A 26,285-nucleotide genomic window follows, 5' to 3' on the forward strand; every position below is an offset into this window, starting at 1 on the left:
GTGGTTAATACGGGCGATCACTGTAGATCAGGGGTCTCAAACTCGCGGCCCGCGGAGCAAAAGTTTGCGGCCCCCACCTCAATATCAAAGTTTCATGTTAGTGCGGCCCGAGCTTGATACTTTTACAGTATACAGTGATACCTCGGTTCTCGAACATAATTCGTTCCGGGAAGACGGTCGAGAACCAAATTGTTCGAGAACCGAAGCAATGAAACCCATAGGAAATAATGGAAACTGGATTAATTCGTTCCAAGCAACAGAAAATGCCTATTTACTGGCCTAATTTGTATATAATATGTAGAAAAACATGAGTCTCAACAAGAAATAAAAGTGTATTTATTAAAACAAAAAACAAAAAAACAACCAAAAAAATGTATAGTACAGTACAGTAAATTGTGTTTCATTTACTGTACCTGTACCAAACTTTATGGCAGGAGGGAATGAATGTGGAGGGAGGAGGGAAGGGGGATGGTTATTGTTTTGAAGGGGAGTCCTCTTCAATAAAAACAGAGGGTAACTGCTCTTCGGTGTTTCTGTTCTCTGTATCTTTTGCTGAGGAGAATCAGAATCTTGCTCTGCAGTTGCTTGTCTGATTTCTTTACGGAAGAATTTGTCAATTGTTTGCTGTTTTTTTCTCCTTTGCAAAATTTTGCGGAAAGTGGACATAACATTGTCATTAAAAATGTTAACTGCTCTATTTGCTACCACTTTATCAGGGTGATGTTGTTCAACAAAATTTGCGATTTCTGCCCATTTTGCACACATTTCATGACTCTCTCCACAAAAACGTGACTCTCTCTCTCTGCACTCACACTGATGACGCAAGCAAGGCGCGCTGGGCAGAATGAACGCCATTCGGCTCAACTCGGCTCATCTCGGACGTTCGGATGTTCGAGTTCCAAATATTTGTTCGGATTCCAAGACAAAATTTTCTCGAATTTCCTGGTCGAATACCGATTTGGTCGAAAGTCAAGGCGTTCGAGAACCGAGGTATCACTGTATTTTCTCCTCTCTCGCTCCTTAGTCTGCAACTTCCAGTTTCTGTCAACTGTCCTCTGGATGGTCCGGGCGGGGGGGCCATAAATCTTGACCTGTGACACGTGGACTGCTGACTTCAAGCGGACGGCCGTGGGAAAAGTTGGGTGTCTGCCAGTTTCCCTGACTCGGTCAACTTCAAAGGGAGGACTGGAGACACGCCACGCGGAGGGAGAAACATCTTGGCTTCTGCGTGAGAAAAATCCTCACTTTTCAAACTGCGCGCTGGCGAAAGGAGGTCCGTCTCGAGGAAACGTAAAGTTGTATGTGGTGAAGATACGCCGTTTGTGTTGGTAGTTCAAAATGGTGAATTGTGAATTGCCAAAGAACTGTGAGTGACTATTGGAGTATGTGTGTTGTAATGAGGTGTGCGGAACGAAAGTCAGTTTAAGTTTGCCATTGCACAACAGTGAGCCCGCAAAGACCTTTACGCACAGCTCCAAACATGTCTTTTTCAAAGCCTGCAGTTAAGAGAAAGGTTGGTGATGAGCACAGACAATTTCAGGAAAAGTGGGAAGAGCAATATTTCTTTGTTGAGCACAGAGGCAGCCCAACGTGTCTTATTTGCACAGAGAAAGTTGCAGTGCACAAAGAATACAATTTGAAACATCATTACACAACTAGACATGCTGAGGAGTATGCAAAATACCAGGGAGATGAGAGAGTCGACCGGGTTGCTAATCTTAAAACATATCTACTGAGGCAACAAAATTTCTTTAAGAAAGCAACCAAAGAGAATGAAGCAGCAGTCGAAGCTAGCTACGTGGTTAGTGAGATGATTGCTAAAGCAGGAAAGCCATTCAAAGAAGATGAATTTTTAAAAATGTGCATATTACAGGCTGCAAGTATTGCCTGTCCAGAAAAGAAAGGTCAGTTTAGCAGCATCAGCCTTTCTGCCAACACAGTAGCAGAGTGCATTTCTGACCTGTCAAGTGACATTTATGATCAACTGTGTGAGAAAGCAAAATGTTTCAGTGTATACTCAGTCGCTCTTGACGAGACCACAGACATCATCGACACTGCCCAACTCGCAGTCTTTGTCCGCGGTGTTGATGACACTTTTGAAGTCATAGAGGAGTTGCTCACAGTGATTCCAATGCATGGCCAGACCACCGCTCAGGAGATATTTCACCAGCTGTGTGATGCCATTGAGAATGCCGGTTTGCCTTGGAGGAGGTTTGTTGGAAGAACAACTGATGGAGCGCCATCAATGACAGGGAGGAAAAATGGACTGGTGGCACTTGTTCAAAAAAAAAAAAAAAAAACTGGAAGAGGAAGGTGTGGAGGAGGCCATTGCTCTGCACTGCATTATTCATCAGCAGGCCCTTTGCAGCAAATGCCTGAAGTTTGACAATGTGATGTCTTTCATTGTGAAATGTATCAACCAAATCAGATCCAGGGGCTTAAAGCACAGAAGGTTTCGGGCTTTTTTAGAGGAAATGGAGTCAGAATATGGGGATGTGCTCTACTTCACCGAGGTACGTTGGCTCAGCAGGGGAAACATATTGAAGAGATTTTTTGAGTTGAGAGCCGAAGTGAAAGCCTTCATGGAGGAAGATGGGGTTGCTGTTCCTGGACTAAGTGATCCAAAATGGCTCATGGACTTAGCTTTTTTGGTTGATATGACACATGAGCTTAACTTACTGAACAAGAAGCTACAAGGTCAGGGGCAACTTGTCAGTGCTGCCTATGACAACGTGAGAGCATTCTCTACAAAACTTATGTTATGGAAAGCCCAGCTTTCTCAGACAAACCTTTGCCATTTCCCAGCATGCAAGGCACTCATGGATGCAGGCACACCGTTCAGTGGTGAAGAGTATGTGGATGTCATTTTGAAGCTACAGGAGGAATTCGATCACAGATTTGCGGATTTCAAGACGCACAGAACCACATTTCAAATTTTTGAGGACCCCTTCTCCTTTTATGTACAAGATGCTCCTCCTGTGCTTCAAATGGAGCTCATTGACCTGCAGTGCAACTCTGAACTCAAAGCCAAGTTCAGGGAGGTGAGTGGAAAAGCAGACAAGCTCGGGCAATTTTTGAGAGAATTGCCCCCTAGCTTCCCTGAGCTTTCCCGAATGTTCAAGCGGACCATGTGTCTTTTTGGGAGCACATACTTGTGCGAAAAGCTCTTCTCTACCTTGAACTTCAATAAGTCCAAGTACAGATCCAGACTTACTGATGAGCATCTTCAAGCCGTACTGAGGGTCTCAACTGCTTCCTCCCTTAAGCCAAATGTGGCTCGGCTATGTGAGAGTAAGCGCTGCCAGACCTCTAGCAGCAAGAAGTAGGCAGAAGAAGCCATGTTCAAAACAGTTTATGTTCAATGTTCCATTCATGTTCAGAAAGTTAAATGTTAAAGAAATGCTAATACAGACATTTGAATCTGAATAATAATAATTACATTTCTCTGGTCAGCAACTCTATTTTCTTCAGTCTTCTATATCTGCTGTATTATTATATTTTCATTTTCAATTTATTCATTTATTACTAATTGATTTATTTTTTCTTATGAATATGTGAATTTATTTTTATTTTTTAACACAAAAATAAGATGAAAAAATAAGACATTTGATAACATTGGAATGTTTTTGTAAGAGCTTTTCTTGTGGAAAACCTGATGCGGCCCGGCCTCATCCAGACTCTGCCTCCAGTGGCCCCCGGGTAAATTGAGTTTGAGACCCCTGCTGTAGATCTAACGGCGACGACTCCAGATAACAAGGATTGATGACATCGGAAAAATTTTTAGAATATACTGAGAACATCTTAAGACTATGAAGGAATATTATCATATTATACAATGACAAAGGGGATGGTCGCTTCACTTTCTTTACTACAACTCAAGTTCGCTGCGGCAGTGAGTGAAGCACGCGAGAGCGATCGACATCCAGCCCGTAGATCCAGTCAGTTCGCAGAATGCAACACAAAGACACTTACATCATGTGGCTTGTAGATGTTGATCACAATCATCAGAGGTGTCATCGTGCAGTTTGACAGTGTGGCCTATCGATCAGCTATATACAGGTCACAGAGATACGACCACAGTGCATGTAGCTCAGCACTCGTCAAGAGGACTGTGGACTGTACTGCAGGGCCAAGCACCTGATGATCTACCCTTTATTTTTGCCCATGCAAACAACTTTTTTTTTTGTTTTTTCCTTTTTCTGATTTGTGGACCTGTGTTGTGAGTAGTGGTCATGCGCTTTGCAGCAGCAGATCGTTCGCTCACAACTGTGGTCCTTTTTTAGCCGTCTGATTCTAACTTCTCTTTTAGTTTTCTGCAGCTGCTAATGTTTTATTGGTGTACTTTTCTGTATCATTTCGGCGCATTGAGCGTTTCCCTAGGATTCGGATTTTGCGCGTTATAAGTCTCCTTCCTTCCTTCCTTCCTTGACATCACTTGTCTCTAGGCCCCATCGTTATCGATGAGTCCTCACAACTGGGAGACTGAACTTACATTTTTGTTTATTTTATTGATAGAAGAATTCTTTTTATATGCTCAGGCTGAAGATTATCATCTGGCACAACGTTCAGTTCGCCTGTAAAATGAACGATGAGTAGATGTCACGGTTGACGAGACAGACAACGAGTAACCTGCCTGTCCACTTGTGCCACATTCAAGTAAAAGTCAAATTTCTCGCCCTCAGCAATTTTCTAGTGCATATAAGAATGTACACTTGTACGCACAAAGGACACTGAGAATCGTATGTCACAAGAATATGTCAACTTTGTGTGAGAAAGTTACTCTTAGATGAATATGTCCATCTTACCGAGATATATCAATCTTATATTAGCTAAATATGTGAACCTTCGACTAGTTATCTATATATAGAATGTGCCAAAAATGAATGGTTTCTAGGTAATAAATGACGTTTTTTTTTAAGAATGAAAAATAATTAACATAATTATATGCTCATATGTAGAAGTTTCTGGAGGCTTAGATAAGACTGTCACGACCAGGTCACACACTGACGTCACCGCCTCACACGCTGTGTTCACGCGCATTCGAACAACACAAAACACAACGATCTGTCCATGGGCTTCTCGTCTAAACTTACTAAAATAGACTTCTGTCGTCTTTGCCGTCGTTTCTTTTCTTTTGACTCTTACTTATCCTCTCTCTTGGAGGATAGATGGCAACAGGTCGTATACACATAAAAAGCAAAATAAAGATTAACACCTAGAATGAGGTTACACAAACTTTTCTCAAAACTAACTCAAATAGACAGGATATTCACCATCCCCTGTCACTCATCAATATCATCCCACAGAACATTTCTAACTCAACCGGTCGTGCACCAAGAAACGGAGCGCCGCTCTGGAGCACGGTCCAGAATACAAATGGCCTCCCTGATAATTTGTAGAAAGTTTGAAAACACTTACTGTTACTGTCCGCCAGTGTCACTGAGACGCACGGAGAAAGTCAGACGTAATCTCTGCGTCAGGAACGCTCTCACTCAATCCACGACGAGCGTACAGGTTCACTTACACACTTTCTACACACACGAAGATACACATTCCACCCGGATCTCCGTAGGTGGCACGCACACACTCCAAACTGCTATTCCCAACGCTGGGGTCGCGGAACAACACTTCAAGACGTCGACGGACTGAACTCCCTGGACGCCCAACACACGATGCAACTGGAGGACTCACTCTTTCCCCCTTGGCCCTGGACAACACCTTCGTCTAGGGCTTAGTGGGTCCCTCAGAAGTTCCTTGGCTAGGCAAGCAACGTAGTTCATATATTCTCGGTCTCTGTAACCACACGTACAGCAAGACCTCCTCTCACTGAGTCCGCCGCGCGTCTTTTCTTTCTGTCGTCTGCCCTCTTCCTTTTTATTTTCTCTCCAAACGTAACATATAAAATTGCGTCAAATTATGACGTCAGATTATGACGTCAGACCACGACGCAGAAACCTCGCTCACACACTGGTATTCTGGTATTCCAGGCAATGTTCGAGCAGACCAGGCTGCCAAGGCTGCATGTCAGATACTGACAGACCGCGGACCACACTTTGAGAACCACTGGTGTACAACATTGACGTCAAGCGTGTTTTTTTTTTCCTTTCTTTTTTTTAGAAAGTGGCATGAAAGCATTATTAAACAAATGCGAGATAAACTGACATTGAGGATATTTGTAAGGGAAGAAAGTTAATCAAGACAAGAACTTGTGGGTGAATCGTGGAAACTGGGTCTGACAAGTTGATGGTTTGGCCCCGAGAAGTATTGACTGTAAAAAAGCTTCACTCCTTCAGACTGGTTAAGACCACAGCCAATAGTCGTTTCGACTACTACCTATAGCCAATTCATTAAAGCGATAATTCGGCCACGAAACAATGCCCAATGCCCCCTCTACACACACACACTGCTCCCTCCATAATTACATACGCGCTTGACACTCGTCGGCCACGTTTAACAAATTCTTCGACGTTACCCAGAAACTTACCAGCAGTTATAATTGCCCATGACATGTATGAGAGTTCATTTCTTTTTAATAATTCTCAAAAAATGAATTCTCATTTTCGCATGGACAATGACTCTGATTATGCTTTTCATTAGTCATAAACATTGTGAGAGTGCGTCTATAACACAATGATCACAATTCTCACCGAACCTGTAGTCTTCTACGGGAAAGATTGACTGAATCTAAGTCTGTAAAACATGAACTTTGTTATGACTGGTATTTAAGTAGAAACATTTCATAGGATGCTAAAGTCTGAGCATACGGGGGACCAGAAAAAAGAAACTGATAAATAATGTCTGACGCACAAAACCCGGACCTAACGCCCTCTCCATTCATTCTATAATCTATTTCAAATTTCTCGTACTTTAAAACCTGCAAGCTTTCCAGCACAAGCAATTCGGCTGAGGGATCTGATGACTAATGGCGATCACTTAGTGTTCTTTCTACTTTAAAAAAAATCCAATTGTTACGCTAATTAACGAAGGTTAAGGCTGTCGAACACGAAAGCCCAATTGTTTCGCCATTTTTTTTTTTTTGTACCGGATTTTGGTGACGGAAGTGAGACAGCAGCGCCCCCTAGCGGTCGGTGAAAGCGCTGGTGAGGAAAGTGAAAGATCTCACACCTGTACACACAAAAGTCACAGCTCGCGTCAAATATAAACAAACATATCGGAAAGATCGTGTACTGCTGTGAGCATCTACAAACAGGTCGTCATTAAATCGTGTCAGATGGTTCCGGTAAGCGAATACAAACTCTTTTACAAAAGCTTTGCACAATTGCGGAAGCTAGAACTTTGACGTCTGCTACTGCTAGCATAATGAAAATAGTGCCAATGGCTAGCATAGAGGAAGCTGCAGCAGGGTGTGGTTTGTGTTTCCTACCTCAGGTGCCTTGTATACATGTACAAGTGATGTTGTTAGAGCCAGGTTATATCTTCTCGTTTGTTTGATGCCAGCTGGTCAGCATCGTTGTCATCGATGTCAGCTGCAAACTATGAATTACCCGGTCCCCACTTTACCGGCGTGTCACTGTGTCACCCACTGTCGCTCAGTAACTTTTCTCGTAATTCCCTATCACGTCTGTAATAGTTATTGTATCAGTCAGATGTTTCCAGGCTTAAATCAAAACAGGTTTGAGCAGAGGTTTTCTGTGCACAGTAAGATCAGAAGGAAAGTGATCAGTGAAAGAGGTGAATAAGGATGGTTTAGCAACAAAGTCACTTTATGACCTGTCAACATACCCAGACTGTGGCAGGGACCAGACCATCCCAATAGAGATTGTCAAATTCACTTACCAGAAGTCAGACATACCATGTTATCATTAAGCCAGATACTGACAGAAGTTAGGGCATTATTTGGGTCTGTTTAGTAATTTAAGTATCAGAAATATTTTATTGTCATTATGTTATTTTTATTTAATTATGTAGAACTGTGTGACAATATTTTGATAATATTTATAGAACTGACACCTGTGAGAATAGGACTGTTTCTGTGACTTTTTTTGTGTGTAGAACTAGACATTTGTATCCAAAACCAGGTGACCACAGATTTGACACCAACTGCAGAATTACTTACGGCTCAGTTTATTTGACTGCAGCATGTGAATGAAGACTATTCAGAGGTTTTACGATTCTTGTATATCTAGGTTCTTTTTATTACACATAATTATACTGGTATTACTTTGTGCTTCCGGCTACTTTCTGATCTGAAGAAGGGTGCACTTTAACTTAAGCATAGAAGAAACTTTAAGTATTCACATAAAAGAGACAATTCAGTTTTATAAAATCTAAGACCATAAAATGGAACAAGTGAATTGCAGAGTAGTAAGATTTATAGTGACTGGATCCATTGGAGAGAGGGGGTTTTGACTTTTTCTGCAGACCTGAGCATGCATGCTGGAATCTGTTGTGTGTTTTGTTGCAAGCCTTAAAAAATCCTAGGCATATTAAGCTGAGCTTAACTTATTTTTTTGTTTTTTTTTGTTAACCAAAAATTTGCATATCAGATCATATACTAAAAACAATATCTCCACAAGGTCATGCATTTATACATAGCAAATGGTCAAACTGACTACCCCTGTTTTACAGTTTTTGAGCATGATTATGTGACTGCAGCTTATGGTGTTGACCTTAGAGTACAGAAATGTGTGTATTGGCAGTGTAGACTGTATGCTCGTCTATAGTTTCAAACTGTGTGATTTAGTGCTTTTTTGTTTTTTGACTTGCAGCTGCTGAAGGACATTCAATTGCTTAACTCGGAGACCTTGAACTGACAGGAGACAACAAACAAGTGGTTGAGTCAAGTTTGGAAAGATTTTAAGAAAAGAAACGTCAGCATGAAGCATAAACAGTCTAGAGTAATGTTGTGGGCTAGAGATCAATGCAATGACCATGTCATATACATGTGCATTCAGTGGTGCTGCTAACCAATCCAGGCATCGTGTCTTGCCATGCAAAATGCCATAAACACTTTTTAACAATATTTTGCTTCACTAGGTGTAGTGATAGGTTAGAATATCTATATAAAATGCATAGTAGGTGCATTATATATTTACTCTAGCTTTAACATTTGAGAAACAACTCTGTGACTAACCTATTCTGGAATGTCAATTTCAAAGTGATAAAGAAGTGAATAATCTTTATGTATTCAGTTGTAAAACTGTAATGAATCAAGTCAAGTGCCTGTTAGTTTACCAGACATCAGAGAAGTAAGCAGTTGAGATCAACATGGAGCCAAAACCATTTGGTGTCAGCCTTAAACCAACAGGGGCTGATGCCGTGAGGGATAAAAGTTTTACAAGCACATCTTCAAGCTCCATACGAACCTCAGCATCAATCCATACACCACTCAAGCCAGTAAAAGTTCAGGACCTCAAAGCGATGTTTGACAGTGAGAAGAAGGGAGCTGGAGCTGCTGCACAGACTTCACAAGGGAGCAGATCAGGCCAGTCGAGCCCTAGGTCTGGGGCATCTAGTCCTAGATCTGGTGCCACAAGTCCGAGGTCAGGAGCATCTAGCCCTGGGCATGCTGTGCACTTGGGCAAAAAGAGTGAAACTGTTCTGAACACCACCTCTAATGTCAGGACGGTTAAAATTTTAGGGCCCAGCAATGCTTCTGAGTTGACAACAGTTAAGACAAACTATGGTAAGTCATCGTTGGGTGCTGACACCAGTAAATCTATGAACACTCGTGCTGTTGAGTCTGTTAGTACACCTTATACTTCGTCATTTGGGTCTTCATCTAAGGATAATTCATTTCCTAGCAGAATAAATTTTTCAACTTCCACATCATCATCACTTGTTTCTAAATCAGACTTAAAGAGCAACATGTCGAAACTAAGTGATGGGACTGAAAATAGAGCCAGCACTTCTGCACGTCAGTGGATGTCAAAAAGTGTTGATGTGACTGCTTCTGATACAAAACTGGGAAGTTCAGGATTGAGACTGTCAGGACTGAAGACAGCAGAGAATAATAGTCAGAACAGGGTGGAGATTCCTGTGCATCATATGACAGGCTCAAGCAATAAATCATCCTCTCTTCCCAGCACTTTCACTAGTGGTAGGAGAATTGGGGGAACAACTTCAGCAACCTCTCCTGCCAGGTTGTCCAGTGGTGAGAGTGTGACATCAGCAGTTAAATCTTTTCAGCAAGCTCCAAATAGTCTAGCAGCAGACAAGAAGAATACTTCGGCAGTTTCAATAACAACCAACAAGCAGGTATTGAAAAAATCTTGTGGTCAGACTCCTGCAGACAACAAGAAAAGTAGTTCTCACCTGGAAGCTAAGGAGATTCTCATAAAAAAATTGCCATCAGCTTTGATCAAACCTGAACAGACAAGTTTGCAGGTTACAAAAATGAGTGGAAGACAGTCTTCAACTACGGGTAATGTGGGTACTGGGAATAAAAAAACAGATAAGACAGAAAAATCCAAAGATCAGGATACTTCTGTCTCTCGTATTGTTTCTGTTCGTAAACTTAGTAATGAGCGCTTTGAGAGACTGAAATTTGACTTTGAGCGAGGGGTGCCCACGGAGGGTCAGGAGCTGAAGGGTTTATCTACCACTGACCACATCGAACTTCAGCTTAAGGCTCGTGAGCTGAATGCAGTCAAAGATAATGTGACAGAAACAGAAAAGTTAAAGAAGGAGGAGTCCATATTTGCACAGGGGATGAAAGTGTCAGATTTTGTGAAGCATATCAACACTGTGCATCCACCCTCTCAGACAACTGGAGAAAAGAAGTGGACACCAGTCAAAATACATCGAGCAGTGTCAGAGCCAACCAATGTTGGGGAAAATGAGTATATTGAAATGCCAGAGGAAGGTGACCAGGAGGGAATTTACGAATATGTTGAAGATCCTTCAGGTAAATCTTTATTGAAATTTAAGGTCTAAATCATGTTTGATATATTTATCTTGTTTAAAATGTTTATCAACACAAGAAAGACAAGATGAACATAAGTTTTGGACATACAAGTTTATAAAGATTCAGAGAAAGGTATGGTTTGTAAGATTTGTTTCTGTCTTGCTTTGCATGATGATTTAGAAAACTTTTGAAACAAATTTCTTTTCATGATCACAAAATCAAGAAACAAAGGAATGCTTATAACTATTTTAGTGAAAAGTGACAGCACTTCTCATTTCCTTCTGGTTATTTTTTATAATATTTTAAAGAGAATATTTGTTGGTAGTAGCAGAAAGCATCATAATGTGATCATTTTCACTTTGGGCAAGGTCTTTTATGGGTTGCCGTGTTTTGGCCATCATTTTTTAATTAAATAGATGTATGTAAAATAAAAATCAAAAATGAGTTTTTACTATCAAAGTAAGTAGAAATTAACTGTTAATAATTTGTATAGGCGGCAATAGTATATTTTGCTGTTTTAGAAAATCGACATACATCATTTATGATGTCCTTTCAAGAAAATTTTTCAGTCACAAAATATCACAGTATGATGACTTTGCTGTTCAAAACTCTTATAACAAAGAAATTTGAAAAAGATCGGAAAACCTGTTTTTAAAATATAAATAAAGAAAGTAACGAGTGAAATGATTGAGCTTTTATATGTAACTTCTATATGTTACTTCTAAAATAGTACTTGAAGTTCACAGGACAAAAAAAGCAAAAATGCTCGAGAACTTTGTCCAGTGTGATATCTGCAGCACAGTGTGCTGCTGGCTGAATCAAGCCAGTGTAGCTCTGTTGTGCTCAGCCACTTCAGCCATTATGAAAATGATATATAAAGAGCTTTTATACCAACAAGTATTTCAAGCAAACCAGTGACTGTAGAGATTATGCTACAAGAAGAAAGAGAAGCTTGCTTTAGTTTTTTTTAACTGCATGTTACAACACACGGGGATAATGTTCTTAGGTATGCTGTTAGCTAAAGCAGTGAAATTGAATGTTTGTTACATTATTGCATGCTAGATTTTCTGTTTGTCATAAAGATGGGCTGCTGCATGTTTTTTTCCCTTTAACTGCGAAGTATTAAGTATTTCATCATCTATTTTAAAAAAGTGGGTAGGTACATAGTCTTCTTTACTAGATGCATCTGATTATGCATGTCATGAAATATAACAAATTGATGTCTTGCGGCCATGCTTGCTAATAATTCAGGAAGTGCACATGTGGCATTGACAGTTGCAGAGAAAACTCAGTGCAGGAACAGCACAGAGATCAACTTTTGTCTTTCACTGAAATGCCTGCTTCATTTGGAATTTGTCACTCTCAGTGCTGCATGCTGTAGTATCAAGCATTCATCTTAGGATCCATAGCTCTCAGCAGCTGTTAAAATTCTGCATGTATAAATGAGCTGCGGCCCTATGCTCCACTGGGGGCGAATAGGTACAAGAAGAAGAAGAATGTATAAATGAGCACATGCTCAACAATGCTTCCACACAAATTCACACATCTATTTATGCTGTATAGCAGTGTTTGACATATTGTAGCATTATCTGTAGCAAAGTCATATCTGAATTACTTTAACACCTGTGGCAAGACTTAGCCCTACTTGGAATTGTTTAGACAGGTCCAAGTAATACTCTCTCTGTGTTGTTGGTTCATCCACCCCCTTGAGTAATAGCTGTCATAAGTTTTGCTTTGAAAAAGCAGCCATATGCCATTTCATCCAACCTGTACACTTCCCTTATGATAAACTGTTTTCCCCAACATGCAACACAAGTTGTTTTGTTTGTTCAGTTCAGTAGATTGATCTGACTAGCACTGACATCCTTGTTTGCCCTCAAAAGGGCAGAATAAAAAAGACTGGAGGCAAAGGCATAGCTCATTTTGAACTTCCTTAGTATGATATTAATGTACAGATTCTATTTCCACACAATAGTCACAAGGTCATCATGAAATTATAATTTATAAATCGTAACAATCATAAAAGGGACTGCTTGAAACTCATTTTTAGCGATTTTAAAAAATTTATAATGTTTCATTAAAGACGAAACTTCTTTTGGGCATTTTTAAAAATGGTATAGCCCGTGCGATGTGTTTTAAGAAATCATTTGATGCATTTTACTCTAGTTCGCACCCATTTTTTAAGTAACCATGGGTCCATATAGTTCTACTATTTTAAACTAAATAGCAAATAGTTTTAGTTATTGTAATTGTGACTTTTTTTACTAAGATATGTATGCACACAGTTATGCTCTGCCTCTGCAAGCACCTGCATTCATTTTCATAGACATATCTCTGATGATGATGATGATGATGATGTAGTTTTATAGCGCGCCAGTATCCGCATCACAAAGATGCGCTCAATGCGCGGTGATCCCAGCAGCCACCAAACTGCAGGTCAAATGAAAACTTCAAAAAGTTTAAACAAGTGAGTCTTCAGATTTTTCTTGAAAGATCCAATACTATCAGACTCCTTGGTCGAGAGGGGAAGCGAGTTCCACAAAAGCGGGCTACATTGGAGAAGGATCTGAAACCGCAGTCTTCTTGTTAGCATTCCCTGACTGAACACTCGGTCGTTCAAGTCTGAAGTGTGCTGCTGAACGAAGGTTCCGCTGGGGTTGGTAACAGCGAATGAGTTCTTGCAGATAGGCAGGCGCAAGGTCGTGAAGACAGCCATAGGTTAAAGTTAACAATTTGTGCTCAATTCGCTTCTCCACAGGAAGCCAATGCAGGTCACGAAGTACAGGAGTAATATGGTCAGTTGTTTTCTTTCCTGCCACTATCCTCGCAGCCGTATTTTGCACTCGCTGTAGCCTCGACAACTCGCTCTTTGAAATCCCCAGAGGCAGCTGTTGGCATAGTCTAATGTAGAACCGATGAGGGACACAGCAACTGCATTTGCAGTCTTCTTATTAAGACTGGGTCGGAGTCGTCCAAGAGTGCGGATATGGAAATAACATGCCTTGACTACAGAACTGACATGATCAGACATAGTTAGAAGATTGTCAACATAGAGTCCAAGGTTCCGTACGGAGCTGGAGAGAGGAATTCTAGCTTGACCCACTTGGATGGAGTCTAGAGAGACTTTACTAAGGCTAAGCTTGGAACCACATAGCATCGCCTCTGTCTTCTCATCATTAAGCTTGAGTTTATTCCTCAGCATCCATGACTTGACCTCTAAGCAACAATCTTCTACAGCACAAACTGCCTCACGCACCGACTCACTGTCAGTACTAAATGAAAAATAGAGTTCAGTGTCATCTGCAAACATCTTACGGTTCACATTATGCTTCTCAATGAGAGGACCAAGCTGAGATGTGTAAATAGAAAATAGAACCGGGCCCAAAACAGAGCCCTGCGGGACACCGCACAGCAGTGGAACTGTCACTGAAGAAGCTTGATTGACCATCACCCTTTGTGTGCGATCACTGAGGTAGGAATGGAACCACTGCAAGGCGGAACCACCAATGCCCACCTCCATCTGGAGACGAGTCAGAAGAGAGGAGTGATCAATGACAGCGAAGGCCGCACTCAGGTCAAGGAGGACCACAAGAGTCACTTTCCCTGCATCCGCACTGCACAGAAGATCGTTCATAAGACGCAGAAGGGCTGTCTCACAGCTGTGCTTGGGTCTATACGCCGACTGGAATTTATCCAAAATGCTGTAGCGGTCCAGGTGGAATGTCAACTGCTGAGCAACGACACGCTCCACAAGTTTCGAAACAAAAGGCAAATTCGAAACAGGTCTATAGTTTTTACACAAGCTAGGGTCCAAGTTGTGCTTCTTTAAGATAGGCTTGATCACAGCTGTTTTAAATTGTCTGGGTACAGAGGCAGAGAAAAGGCTAGCATTGACTATGCGAACTAGTACAGGAAGATCTCTGCATATGAATGATATTCTAAAATGAACCATTATAGGTTCCATGCTTTTTCTTCTTTACTACCATTTCCACAGATGTTTTGTGATTATTTTGTGTTAAGGGTGTCTGCCATCACAAGCATGATTGATTGAAACACTTCAACTAGTACAAAGAATGACTATGACCTTTAGCTCTGTTCTGCTGATTTAGTTTTGTTTGGTTAATGAGAAGCAAAGTTTAGACACAATTTGTTATGTGAGCCCTATTGCTTGTGAAATCCACTTACTACCAACACAGATCCTCCTGTAGTGTCTTGATAAATATCTTCCCAACTATCATTCAGACCATTAATGACATGTTTATTTCTGGCTTGTTTCTATCTGTTATTAAGGAAGCTGTTGTAAGCCACTTCCAGAAGGAAAAAAATCTTGATCCAAACACCCTCAGCAACTGTATACCAGTGTCCAGTCTGAATTCTTTGTCTAAACTGGAGAAAATTATGATGCAACAGCTGTTGGATCATGTCACAATGCATAATTGATATAAACCTTTTACAGTTTCAGTAATAAAATAATACGTAATATTTATGTAGCGCCTTTCCCCAGCATCAAAGCAAGGCTCAAAGCACTTTACATATAGGCGTATGAGCACATACCTTTTGCATTCAAAAGCACCTTCACACATGAAAGTGCACACAGCATGAACACACACACACCCCACAATGCACAACATATATACGCAAGGTGGAAGAAACAAGTACCCAAAGAAAGCCACTGATGGTCAGCCTTGCTAATGGGTGTCACATTTAGAGAGACGTATATCAGAGTCAAGAGGGAACACACAACAGGAGATTCTCAGTTATGGTATAAACTCGCCACTCCATTGAAACTGCATGATCTGCTTTGTGTGGCAGATGAGTGTGAAGCTTTAGTTTGTACTCCTCTGTACCTTAGTTAGGCTTTTGACTCTATTGACCATGATATTCTTGTCAACTGTCTCAGAAATACCTTCAGTACTGATCATCTATCACTTTCTGGTCATCCTAACTTACTGGCCTTGAATGTGCGCCCCTCCACTCTGAAGCTCTGGAGGACTTAGTCCTAGTTTTTCAACTTTGTTTTTCCCTTTATCCAACCCTTATTAGAAGTAATTGAATTACATTCTTTCTGTCATGATGTTCACTTACATCCAGTCACATAATGAATTACAGGTAGTCCTTGGGTTACGACGGTCTCGAGTTACGTCGTTTCGTGGTTACAACGCCTTATGCCACGCTCATTCCGACTTACGAGGTTTAGAGTTGTACACTCTTTATTACTGTTGCAGCACTTAAAGTACAATATTTCATTATTAAACATACTCTACTGCACAATATTTTACTGTACTTATGTTTATTGATAATTATGTAGAGTACTGTGTTAGGATAGGGTGTTTGGATAGGCTAAGTGTTTGCAGTGAACGCATGATCCGACTTACGTCGAAATTCGGTTTCCGACGCCGCGTAAGAACGGATCAACGTTGTAAGTCGAGGACTACCTGTATTTAGTACATGCCATTCCCTGGATTTTGTGAACCCTTTGCCCACTGCCCCTTCTCTGCTCATCCACACACTTGCTTCACAGGGCAGGCAGTGACAGGATCATTGCTGATATGGAAATATGATTTTTGTGTAGCTGGCACCACTTATTTCATGTGAATGGCAATAAAAAGTGCAGTAAAAAATTAATTCAGAGCAAGAGACAGTATCTGTAGACCAGTCTTGAAATTTTTGTGTAAAAGAGTTAATGGTCTTATTGCTTATGACTATGTGTCATAAGCCAAAGTGAAAGCTGATATTTTGTCATTATGTTATTAGATATCATTGACACAGTTTTACATGCATAAAAATTGAAGCTGAGAAATCAGTTTCTTGGCATCATGTGTTAAGATGATAATAGTAGTAAAACTGTATATTAATGTGTATTTTTCTGAAATTTGTTGATAACCATCCCTACCCCACCCACCTCAATTATGCTTATATTGGTTTCTAGAAATTCACAGTAATTTTATTTCAGAGTGTCTGAACACCCCCCCCCCCCACCTTTAAGAATTTAAAATGGGGGTCTGAAAACCCTTGAATTGTAGAAATAAGAAATGGTGAACAGTCCTTTTGTTCTAAGATTGTTCTAAGGAGTTACAAAATTATTATTTTGTTTTTGTCTTGTCAGTGAAAATATAGGAAAGTCAGGAGGCCCAAAATTACCATTTTCCTGTTGAGACAAAGGCATAATTTAACAGACTATATAAGACATTATAAGCCCAATTTTTTTGTTTTTGCTTTTTTTTTTGTAGAGCTTTGAATTAGTGAGATTAGAGCTTAAAGGAAGCATTGACAGGTGAATGTTTTTAAAGGTGCAAAACTCCTTGGATTCAGTACTGGTCTGATCACTGTGTTTCTCTTTAATGGCCCTGGTCAATATGATCTCTGCTTTTAGCAGTGATGATATCTATAGTATAAGTAATTGATAATTGATTCTAAATAAAATTGTCTAGTTTTGAGCCAAATATACTAATAAAAAGAAATAGTATTAAATGTATCTGTTTTCCCTTGCAACAGGTGGAAGTAAAGTGGACAGAGATGGAGAAGAAACCGAAAAGGGCGGCTGGTTATATAGGTAATGATCTTGAGTCTTTAAAGAATATTTGAAAGTACCTCAACACATTATAGCTTCTGATGCCTTACCTCCCGAGTCAGTCTCTTTGGTCTGCATGTTTCACCCTTCTCTCTGTGCCACTCATCAGATTGGAGAAATTCGGCAGACATTTTTTCTCCTTGTGCCCGGCTGCTCAGAATTCTCTTCCCTTTTCTCACTTAACTGTTTTTATGTTTGAAGCCTATAGTACGACCTCAGAACCCATCTCATTAAGAAATATCTTGTATAATCAAGCAGACTTTTCCACTCACTCCTTAGCTCTTCATTTTCATTCATTAGCAGTTAATAGGAAGGATGTTCCACTTCCACATGTCTTAGCTATAAAACGAATCTGGAGAATTTTTTAAACATTTTTCTCTTATTCTTCAACTCTTAAACTTTTTCATCATAGTCATCGCCAGTTGCAACATATTTTTCGGCCCTATGGGTCAGTTTTTGAAAACACTCCAAAAACACCAATTTTGGCATCAATTTCAGCCGTTCCCTCACTCCAACAATGAGTTCCTCTCAAATTCTAAAGTTCACGTTACACAGGGGTTCTTTCAGCTTTGGGAACAACCTAAGCTCGAATAATGAGCAGGGAGGAAGCTTCAAAACCCTGACACCCGATTGTGCAAAAAACTCCAGTGTGACGGTTGGCGTTGTGGACATCAACTTGCTTCTCCTCTCCATCCTGGGAAAACTAGGAGGGGAAAAATTTATGAAAAAAATGTAGAAATACCCTGAAGAATCACTCTATCGAGTCTGCATGGTCTACACTCATTGAAAGCGCGAGAAATACTGAGCGGAAGTGGAACATCCCTCGTAGTTGTCATGTTGTCATCAGTTTGCTGATGCTTGTTTCTTGTATGGTTGACTTTCGGCTGTTTGTGACTTTTTGTATGAAGCGCATTGAGGCTTGTACCCACGTGGGAAAATGTTCTTTATAAATTCGATAGTAAGAATAGTTACCATTATGATATTGATGATACAGGCCAATATAAGGTAATGACTGAAACATGCAAGTCGAGCCACTCAAAACAGGTGATGTTAAAATGTTTGCTATTTCTTACAGGCAGAGTTATTGAAACTGATGTTTCCAAATGATCACTTGTATAAAGACTTGCTTGTTACTCTAACCTCTCTACTGTTTTCATTTGTGAAATCTCCTGTAAACCAAACCTATATAGAGAGTGTAAACTCTGTGTGTGTGTGTGCGCGCATCATACTGTAGGGAGGCCATGTTTCTGTCAGAGTGCCAGTTAACTCACAAAAGTTACTTCAGGCTCTGGAAGCATGTGCGTAGTATAGACATGTTTCAGAGGGGTTGTTGACAAATGTTTTAAAAATCATTTATTTCATTATCATCTACTGTATGTAAACTAAGGGAGGTTACTGCAAATTGACCTGCTTGTTTTCCATAGTCTATGCCAGGGATGCACAACCTATGGCCCGCGGGCCATATCCGGCCCACGACGCGAAACTTCTGCCCACAGTGCAGGAAATCTGCATGTTAGTAATAAAAGAAGACCTTAAAAAAACGAAAAAAGGAAGAAGAAGTATTTATCCCCACGTAGGGGCGTCTCTCAATCTTTTTTTCGATGGACGAACATTTCGATTCAGTGCTCTGACTTGGTGTCTCTACGATGAGGCCGGACATTCAGAAGTTGGTTTCGGGAAAACAACTTCAAATATCTCACTAATTACTACATAATTAATGGTAAGTACAACTTGTTTCTAATAAAAATGGTATCTGCTCTATTTTTTTTTTTTCCTTTTTGTATTTTTGCGGCGAAGTGGCCCGCGACACGTCTGTCCGAAATGGATATGGCCCGCGACACGGCTGTCCGAAATGGATATGGCCCGCAGGCCGAAAAAGGTTGGGCATCACTGGTCTATGCTAATGTCTTAATCACGTGAAGAACAATCACAGACAGAATGTTCATTTTTTTTTTAAGATTTTTTTTTTTCTTTTGGGAAAATAGTAGGAAAGCATGAGCACATGGTGATATTTGACATTACATCAAGCACGTGCTGATTGTTCTATTTTTAGATATGCAGCCATCTTTCTGCGACATTTGCTGTTGAAACACTGCAAAAATAGGAATATACACATCTCATAGGATCACTCAGATATACCGTATGGTTATGTTCACCGAGTGTTTCATTCAGGGATCATATATAGTCATCACTGCCAAGTGTGTGCTTGATCATTTCTCAGAAACCCCTGCTTACTAGACAGAGGCCATTTTTGTGATAATTCTGCCCTGATGATCAGTTAAAAAATTGGGCCGCAGTACAAGTGATTTCACGGCAGTGCATACCTGAGATGCAGGTAATGCGCTACTTTATTTATGTATGCATATTATCTAGTTCAGCACAGTAGGCACAGCACAACACAGCCCGGTGTTTTGCTTCAGCGGCAGTTAGTGATAGGCCAGATAAGGAGTGTGTATTAGTGATAAGACAATTGCCACAACCCTGTCAATGTGCCATACACTTTTTTTTTTGCAGCAGGTGTGTACTTATAATACAGCATGATGAATTTAGCTGGCATGACATAGTCCCAACTGGAAAGGGAACCGGATCCGATGGTGGGGTGTAGTTGCAGCCCTATGCTCCACTGGGGGTGACTAGGAACAAGATGATGATGAGGAATTTATGGTTAGAAAAGTATTTGGTTCCTGGATTGGGGAAATTGGGTTACGGCATGGGAGAGGTACTTGGTTTACACACTTAGGAATCACTAAAAATAGTAGTCCATTCAAAGTATGATACACTAAAGTGTCTCTAAAGCTAGAGATTACATTCATCTCGGGCCAGCTATTTGTAAGGGTGGTGTCAGTCTCGTTTCACTTGTGTTGACTTATCTTTCCCAACCCTCTATGAAGTCAGATACCCATTTCCAACAGCTGGATCAACTGGGAGAAATTCACTGTACCATATGGGACTGAACCCATGCTTTTAAGGGTTTGGATGCCAGTTCTTTAACCACTTTAACCTATCCACTTCCCAAACATTTTTCTGTGTAATATGAATAGTATGTTTACAGGAGTTGCTCTAAAATCTTAGGATTTTGTGGATGGTAAATGCTCGTTTCTGTGCATAGAAATTAAAGTTGAAAATTTAGACCTGCCTGACTAAGAAAAAACCCCAAAAGACGATAAAGAGAGCATATTAAAAAAAGAAGGCATTCCATCCCTGCACCAGTTAAGACACTTGACTATGTGTATAATCAAGTGCAAAACTTCCTAGTAGTTATACCTATTGTTGCTTTCATGCACAAAGCTGGGATTAGTGCAGAGCTATAAAGAATATTTTATGCTTGTCAGATGGTGAAATTTATGCTACATTCGTGAGTCCTGTTTCGTGCTGGGTGTCTGGGGTGAGTTGATAGGGTGACCTTGTTATCTTATCATGCCAAGGAGTGCATCAGGTTAGGACACCAGTGGGTGTGACTTGTGAAATGGCAGGTAGTCCTTGTGACCACTAATTGTTTTGGTTTTATTTTTATTTGTTAACTGTGCTGCAATCACAGATTGTTAGTAAGTGAAATCTCACTTATTCATGTAATATTCTTATGCAGGCAGGCCACACATTTTTGTCTGATAATAAGGCAAGAGCCTTTATCACTTAATGACCTCTTCCCATCTGCAGTTGCTGCAGAAGCATTTTTTGGTCTTGCTCTGAAAAAGAAAAGCTGTGAAAGATTTAGCAGATAATGCTTAAACTCCCCCTTATGTCTAGCATTCCCCAGTTGGCCATAGAGACATGTTTACCTGCACAATTTTTCCATGTGTTCTACAGAAAATGAGGCGAAGTACAAAAATATAATTTGAAAAATATTTAATGTGATTGTTTCTTTGTAAAGACATCTCTGTCATGATTCAAGTCATTGCCCGCTTAAAATGGGCTTGTTAACAGCTAATACGATTAGCCCAAGATGAGGAATCAAATGGTTTTTTGTAGAAATTTCAGTGTGGATGGAACAAGTCAACTTGTTTTGTAAGCAAATAAAAGTAAAGAAGAAAAGAGTAAAGGTAATCATGTGACCCTAGAATCATAATGGAAGTGAGATGCTAGAGTCAGCATTTGTGAGGGTGGTGCCCATCTCTGCTCACTTACTTCTCCCTTAACTGACACTAGGCTCTCCTAGTCTGTGGCGTAGGAAGATGCTCATCTTTGTGGAGGGAAGGGGGCAAACTTCATGCTGAAAGTGAACAGCTTTCGCATGCTTGCCTCTTCAGTATCTTTTTTGATGGAGCGGCTGCCCCCTTTGCCATCCTGGTTCCTATGCCACTGCTAGTCAATCTCCAATCTCCCATAAAAGCAGATACACTTCAACAGCAACAAAAAAAGGTGTCGTTTTTCCTTTTCTCATCTTTTTTCCTTCTTTCCTGTGTTAAAGATATAGCTGTTTTAAAAATATAATAATCATTGAATAATATTAATTTCTAAATATTAACATAATGCAGAAAATATATTTGCTGAAGGCTGATTTGTTCTGCAATAGATAAAAAGCTCAGACCATCCATTGGGAATGGTATGTGGAAGATAGGTCCCCTAGATCTTTCTCAGATTCCTTTAATCTGCCGAGAAAGACCAGGTAAGTAATTATTTGCTATGTGGTGGAAAGGAACTTTCCGGTCACTGGCCTGAGCCTGTCTGGAATTTAAGACCTTCTACCCTGTAACCTTTTGCTTACAAATTGAAAAAAATCAACCACACCACTAGTGAGCCTAACTTTAAAATGACAGATGCAAAACTTAATTGATGTTAAAAAAAGGTCTGTTACCTAAAAGATTGGAAGATTGTACCCCACTGTAAGAAAGGGTTTCATCTGCTACAGAGAGTCTTAAGAATGAGAGTGTACCCTTCTGCAAGAGAGGGTTTTGTCTGCTACAGGGAGTATTTAGTATGAGAGTATGGCAGCTGGATGTGCATATGCTGTCAAGGGTTATGAGTATTTGTTGCATATGTTTGCTTGCACGAGTTGATTTTGATAGTGTAATAGATGAGGTAACTGTTTAATTTGTCTTTCAGTAAACATTTAATGCAGCATTTGCATCTTGAATACTGTTTAGCAGAATGAGTGCAAACTTGATGTAAAGAGGAAAAGCAAAAGAAGCTGACAAAGGGGATTGCTAAGTTACCATGATACTAAACTATACACTGTCAAGATGTGAATATTCAGATACAGCTAAACTCTTTTCAACGATTAGAGATCCAACATTAAGAGCAGTATTGACAAAATTAGCAGGACATCTCTCAGTGGTATGAGCAAGTGACAGAGATCAATAACTGGCCAGTTTTGAAATCAGACTGGTAAGACCCACTCATATCCGAACTTTGACAGTTAAGATTCTTACAATTCTTGATTGCCTGGTCATATGATCCTGACAATCTCTGTTTCACAACCATGATAATGAATATAAGTCATGCGGTATATATATAGTTATGTTTTCTTCAATAAAAGTTTTGATTTGAAAGTTAATTTTTTTTAAAAGTTTAGATGGCTTACCTGTAAAAGGTATAACTTCTGTCAAATTTATATGTATATGCCCATTAATAATAAGCTGTCTGAAATCAGATTGAATTTTACAGGTTTTCATGTAGTGTTAGTATTTCATGAGTCTTGATTTAATTTAGTTATGAGTCAAATTTACGTCATGAATAGTAAGAGTAAAGACATGAACCACATCAAAGAATATGACACGATTTTAGCATGTTTTTGTGAAGAATTATTTTTATACAGTTCATCCATGATTATCGTTTTTATTTTCTGTCTCTCAATGAATTGTTATTGTTGTCAAAGTATACCTTCCTATTTATTATCATTATCAAATCATCTCAGAGACTGGCTTTACCAGGAAGAGTATAGGGATGCTATCATATTCCTGTTATGAATTATTAATTTAAATGGAGATTTATTCTGGTTTTGTTACATTGTAGTGATGTCTGAAGGTATTTGACCATCAATATTTTCTCCAGATATATTCTGCATTTCGTTTGTTGTCTGTCAGTGGAATGGACTATCTCAAGGGCTGGGCTCGCAAGTTGTAAGTAACATTTCATCAACACAAGCTCTGGCTGCCTTCAAGCATGACCCCAACTCCAGAGGCCCATATGGGCAAGCTCTGGCTGCCTTCAAGCATGACCCCAACACTGCAGAACCCCATATGGGCAAGCAGTGCATGTTGCGGCTTGTGCGGCATAGTATGTGGATCGTGCTCTGTCCCTCTTCACTTTTTGTGCATGTATAGTTTCTCAGCTTAGCACCTGCAGGCTATGGAAAAAGATGCTAGCCTACCAGCATAGAACACCTATTCACTGAAAGATCTTGGACACTAAGTTTACTTTTTAGAAAGACCTATTCATGCAGAAAAATATTCAGGAGGCTTAAGTAGTATTCTGGAGATGGCCTTTCTGGAAAAAAATGACTGAGGCTTGTATCTTCACAGGTTGCCTTTAGCTATATCTAGACTGTATAGTCTTGTTCTCAGCTGTCTGTGGACAATAGATGCATGGTGGTAAGGTAAGTTAAACCCGCAAACACCAGGTGTATGACAGGTGCATGGTGTTAAGCTACACCTTTGAACATGAGTCCAGAGCCCAAGTAACTTAGTTCTGTTATAAGTGCATGAGAATGAGTTTGGTGCCAATAAATAGCAATGTTATCACTGTGGAAAAGGTCAAGATGCAGTTACAGGTGACTTGTCGTGACCCTGACCTGTTATTTTTGCAGTCTTTTGTTGATGGTATTAAGATATATCTGCATGCCATCTGCTTGAAGTTCTTATAAACTAGCAGGAAAAGTCAAGAGAAGCATCATTTTGAATCTTCTTTTTGATCCTTCATATTTCACACTTCCTTCCTTCTTCAGTCTTTTCTGTCCACTTTCTCTCTCTGCGGTGGTTTGGTGCACCAGTAATAGTGCCTGTCACCATGGGTTTAGCGTTTTCTGCTGATGACAATCTTTCTGTGGATTTAAGATAACACTTTATTCATCCCAGAGGGCAAGTCTGGGCAGCTTGATATAGCAGCAAAGGATAGCCTCAGTCTGTTGGTCCTGCATGCAGGTACACAGATTTGGTAACTGGACTAACTTTATCATAGCATTAGGTCCTGACAGTGTAAACCCCAATAAATGCCTTTCTTTCTTTCTCTAATTTTTCAGTGTTTTCAAAAAAAGCTAAGTTTTCTGGTAGTAAAAATATTAAGTGATGATCAAAAAGCTTGTATAGTGCAGCAGCACACTTCTATGGAAATAATCTTCTAGTTACCACCTTTAATCTCCACTAGAATATCTTTTCCTTGTTAGGTCAGCTGAAAATGTGATTGAAGAAAAGGGTCAAGATGTTGAAGATATGTAGAAGATACAGATATTAATAAAACAGCAGAATTGATGAAAGCTAGCTAGACAGGTCCCAAGCTAACTTTAACAAAGATCCATTTAAGAGGAGAGTAATCTTTATTGTGATTAGTTAATTGTGTTAAGTAGTTAATCTCTAAAATATTTCTTTGAACTGCATTAGGAAGTGCTGTTGAAAGTTTCTTCACAAGCAGTATTCTCAGACATTGAATCCTATGTCATTCAGCAGTGCAATAAGTCTTTATTTTTTTTTTCCTGAGTTACTTTAACTTATTCCTTGTGACATTTCTATAAAATAAGTAAATGACATAGATAAGTGATGAAGTTCAGGGAATGTTAATAATGTCGTCATTGGTATCAGTGCATTTCTTCTGTATGCCTTAGAGTTTTGTGCAAGATGTTCAGACTGTTCAGTTATTTTTTTTTTAATTTGTTGGTGTCAGAATAGAGGCCAGTATGAGCTTAAGGGGGATATTTTTTATCTTGTTTGATGCTATATCTTTAATTGTGCCCAGATTCTTATAGGAGTATTATACACTGTATAAGGTCTTGTATTCATGCAGTTTCTTTCTTTGTGTAGCTCATTTGAAAACTCAGGTTATTATATTTGGAATTTCTGAAGCATAATAAAAGGCAGGTGTGAAAGAGGTGTTTAGAGGTCAGGTACTAGGAAAGGAAGTGAACACAGGGGAGTAGGTGCTTTATTTTAACAAAGTACAGTATTGGGAAGAGTGGATCAGTATGGTGTTTAATACTGGCACAGGTTGCAATAAGGAAGGAGCCAGACATTACTGACTGACATTCTGTATTCTGCTACATTGGTCTTTGCATTATCTTTGTATGTCTCTAACATTCTTCCACAACCTACTAAAGTTCCATTTTGTGTTTTGAAAATATCATGGTGAAAATTATTCAGCATTTTTATGATTAAAAAAAGCTACACTTCTATAAAAGGGTTTCGTGAATTTTTTTATTTAAGTTTTTTTGTTTAATTTCACTACCATTAAGTCGAATGTTTTTTCGGGTCCCTTTGAGTTCGTTTTATCAAGGTCTGATTGTAGAAGATGTGTGATATTTTCATTACCTACACCTACCTACTTCCTCATACATAGTCAACCATAGTCTTCCTGGTGCCAAGCTTCAGTAAATGCAACAACAGGCCCTTGCTATGTTATTGTTGATGTGAAAACGTTGTGGAATTCAGAAATGAATAGCATTACGTTCCATAGCATGAATTTGACGAATTTGCTTTTTTGTCTGAAGGAAGGAAAAAGGTCGGCAGGCAAGTCTAAAGGTCAAGAAGTCCAGTTCTTTGCCTAGGGAGGGTCCGGTGAGCAAGACAGATGAGGCTGATCATGATGATCAGGTGGTCAGTATAAACATGACTTTGCTAGCAGTCAATTATTTACTTTTACCAGCTTTTCTGCAACAAATGAGCCATGCAGACAATGTGATTGATTATATTGATCAGAATT

General features: G+C 39.7%; 1 protein-coding gene across 5 annotated transcripts in view; it reads left to right on the forward strand.

Annotated features, from left to right (window-relative positions):
• Positions 1-7,059: 7,059 nt before the first annotated feature.
• Positions 7,060-26,285, forward strand: part of LOC112557890 (ephexin-1-like) — a 54,362-nt gene continuing 35,136 nt past the window's right edge. For 3 of the 5 annotated variants that reach the window (XM_025228019.1, XM_025228018.1, XM_025228021.1), the window contains exons 1-5: positions 7,060-7,240; positions 8,730-10,867; positions 17,363-17,420; positions 23,462-23,497; positions 26,074-26,179. In XM_025228019.1, coding sequence (XP_025083804.1) covers positions 9,229-10,867; positions 17,363-17,420; positions 23,462-23,497; positions 26,074-26,179 — 1,839 coding nt within the window. In that variant the 5' untranslated portion in view covers positions 7,060-7,240; positions 8,730-9,228. Of the gene's footprint in view, positions 7,241-8,729; positions 10,868-17,362; positions 17,421-23,429; positions 23,498-26,073; positions 26,180-26,285 lie in introns of those variants that run through there. The other 2 variants (XM_025228020.1, XM_025228022.1) reach the window with 2 other exon arrangements.

Source organism: Pomacea canaliculata, linkage group LG2 (assembly GCF_003073045.1).
Source record: "Pomacea canaliculata isolate SZHN2017 linkage group LG2, ASM307304v1, whole genome shotgun sequence".
In the NCBI taxonomy this organism is placed as follows: Eukaryota; Metazoa; Mollusca; class Gastropoda; order Architaenioglossa; family Ampullariidae; genus Pomacea; species Pomacea canaliculata.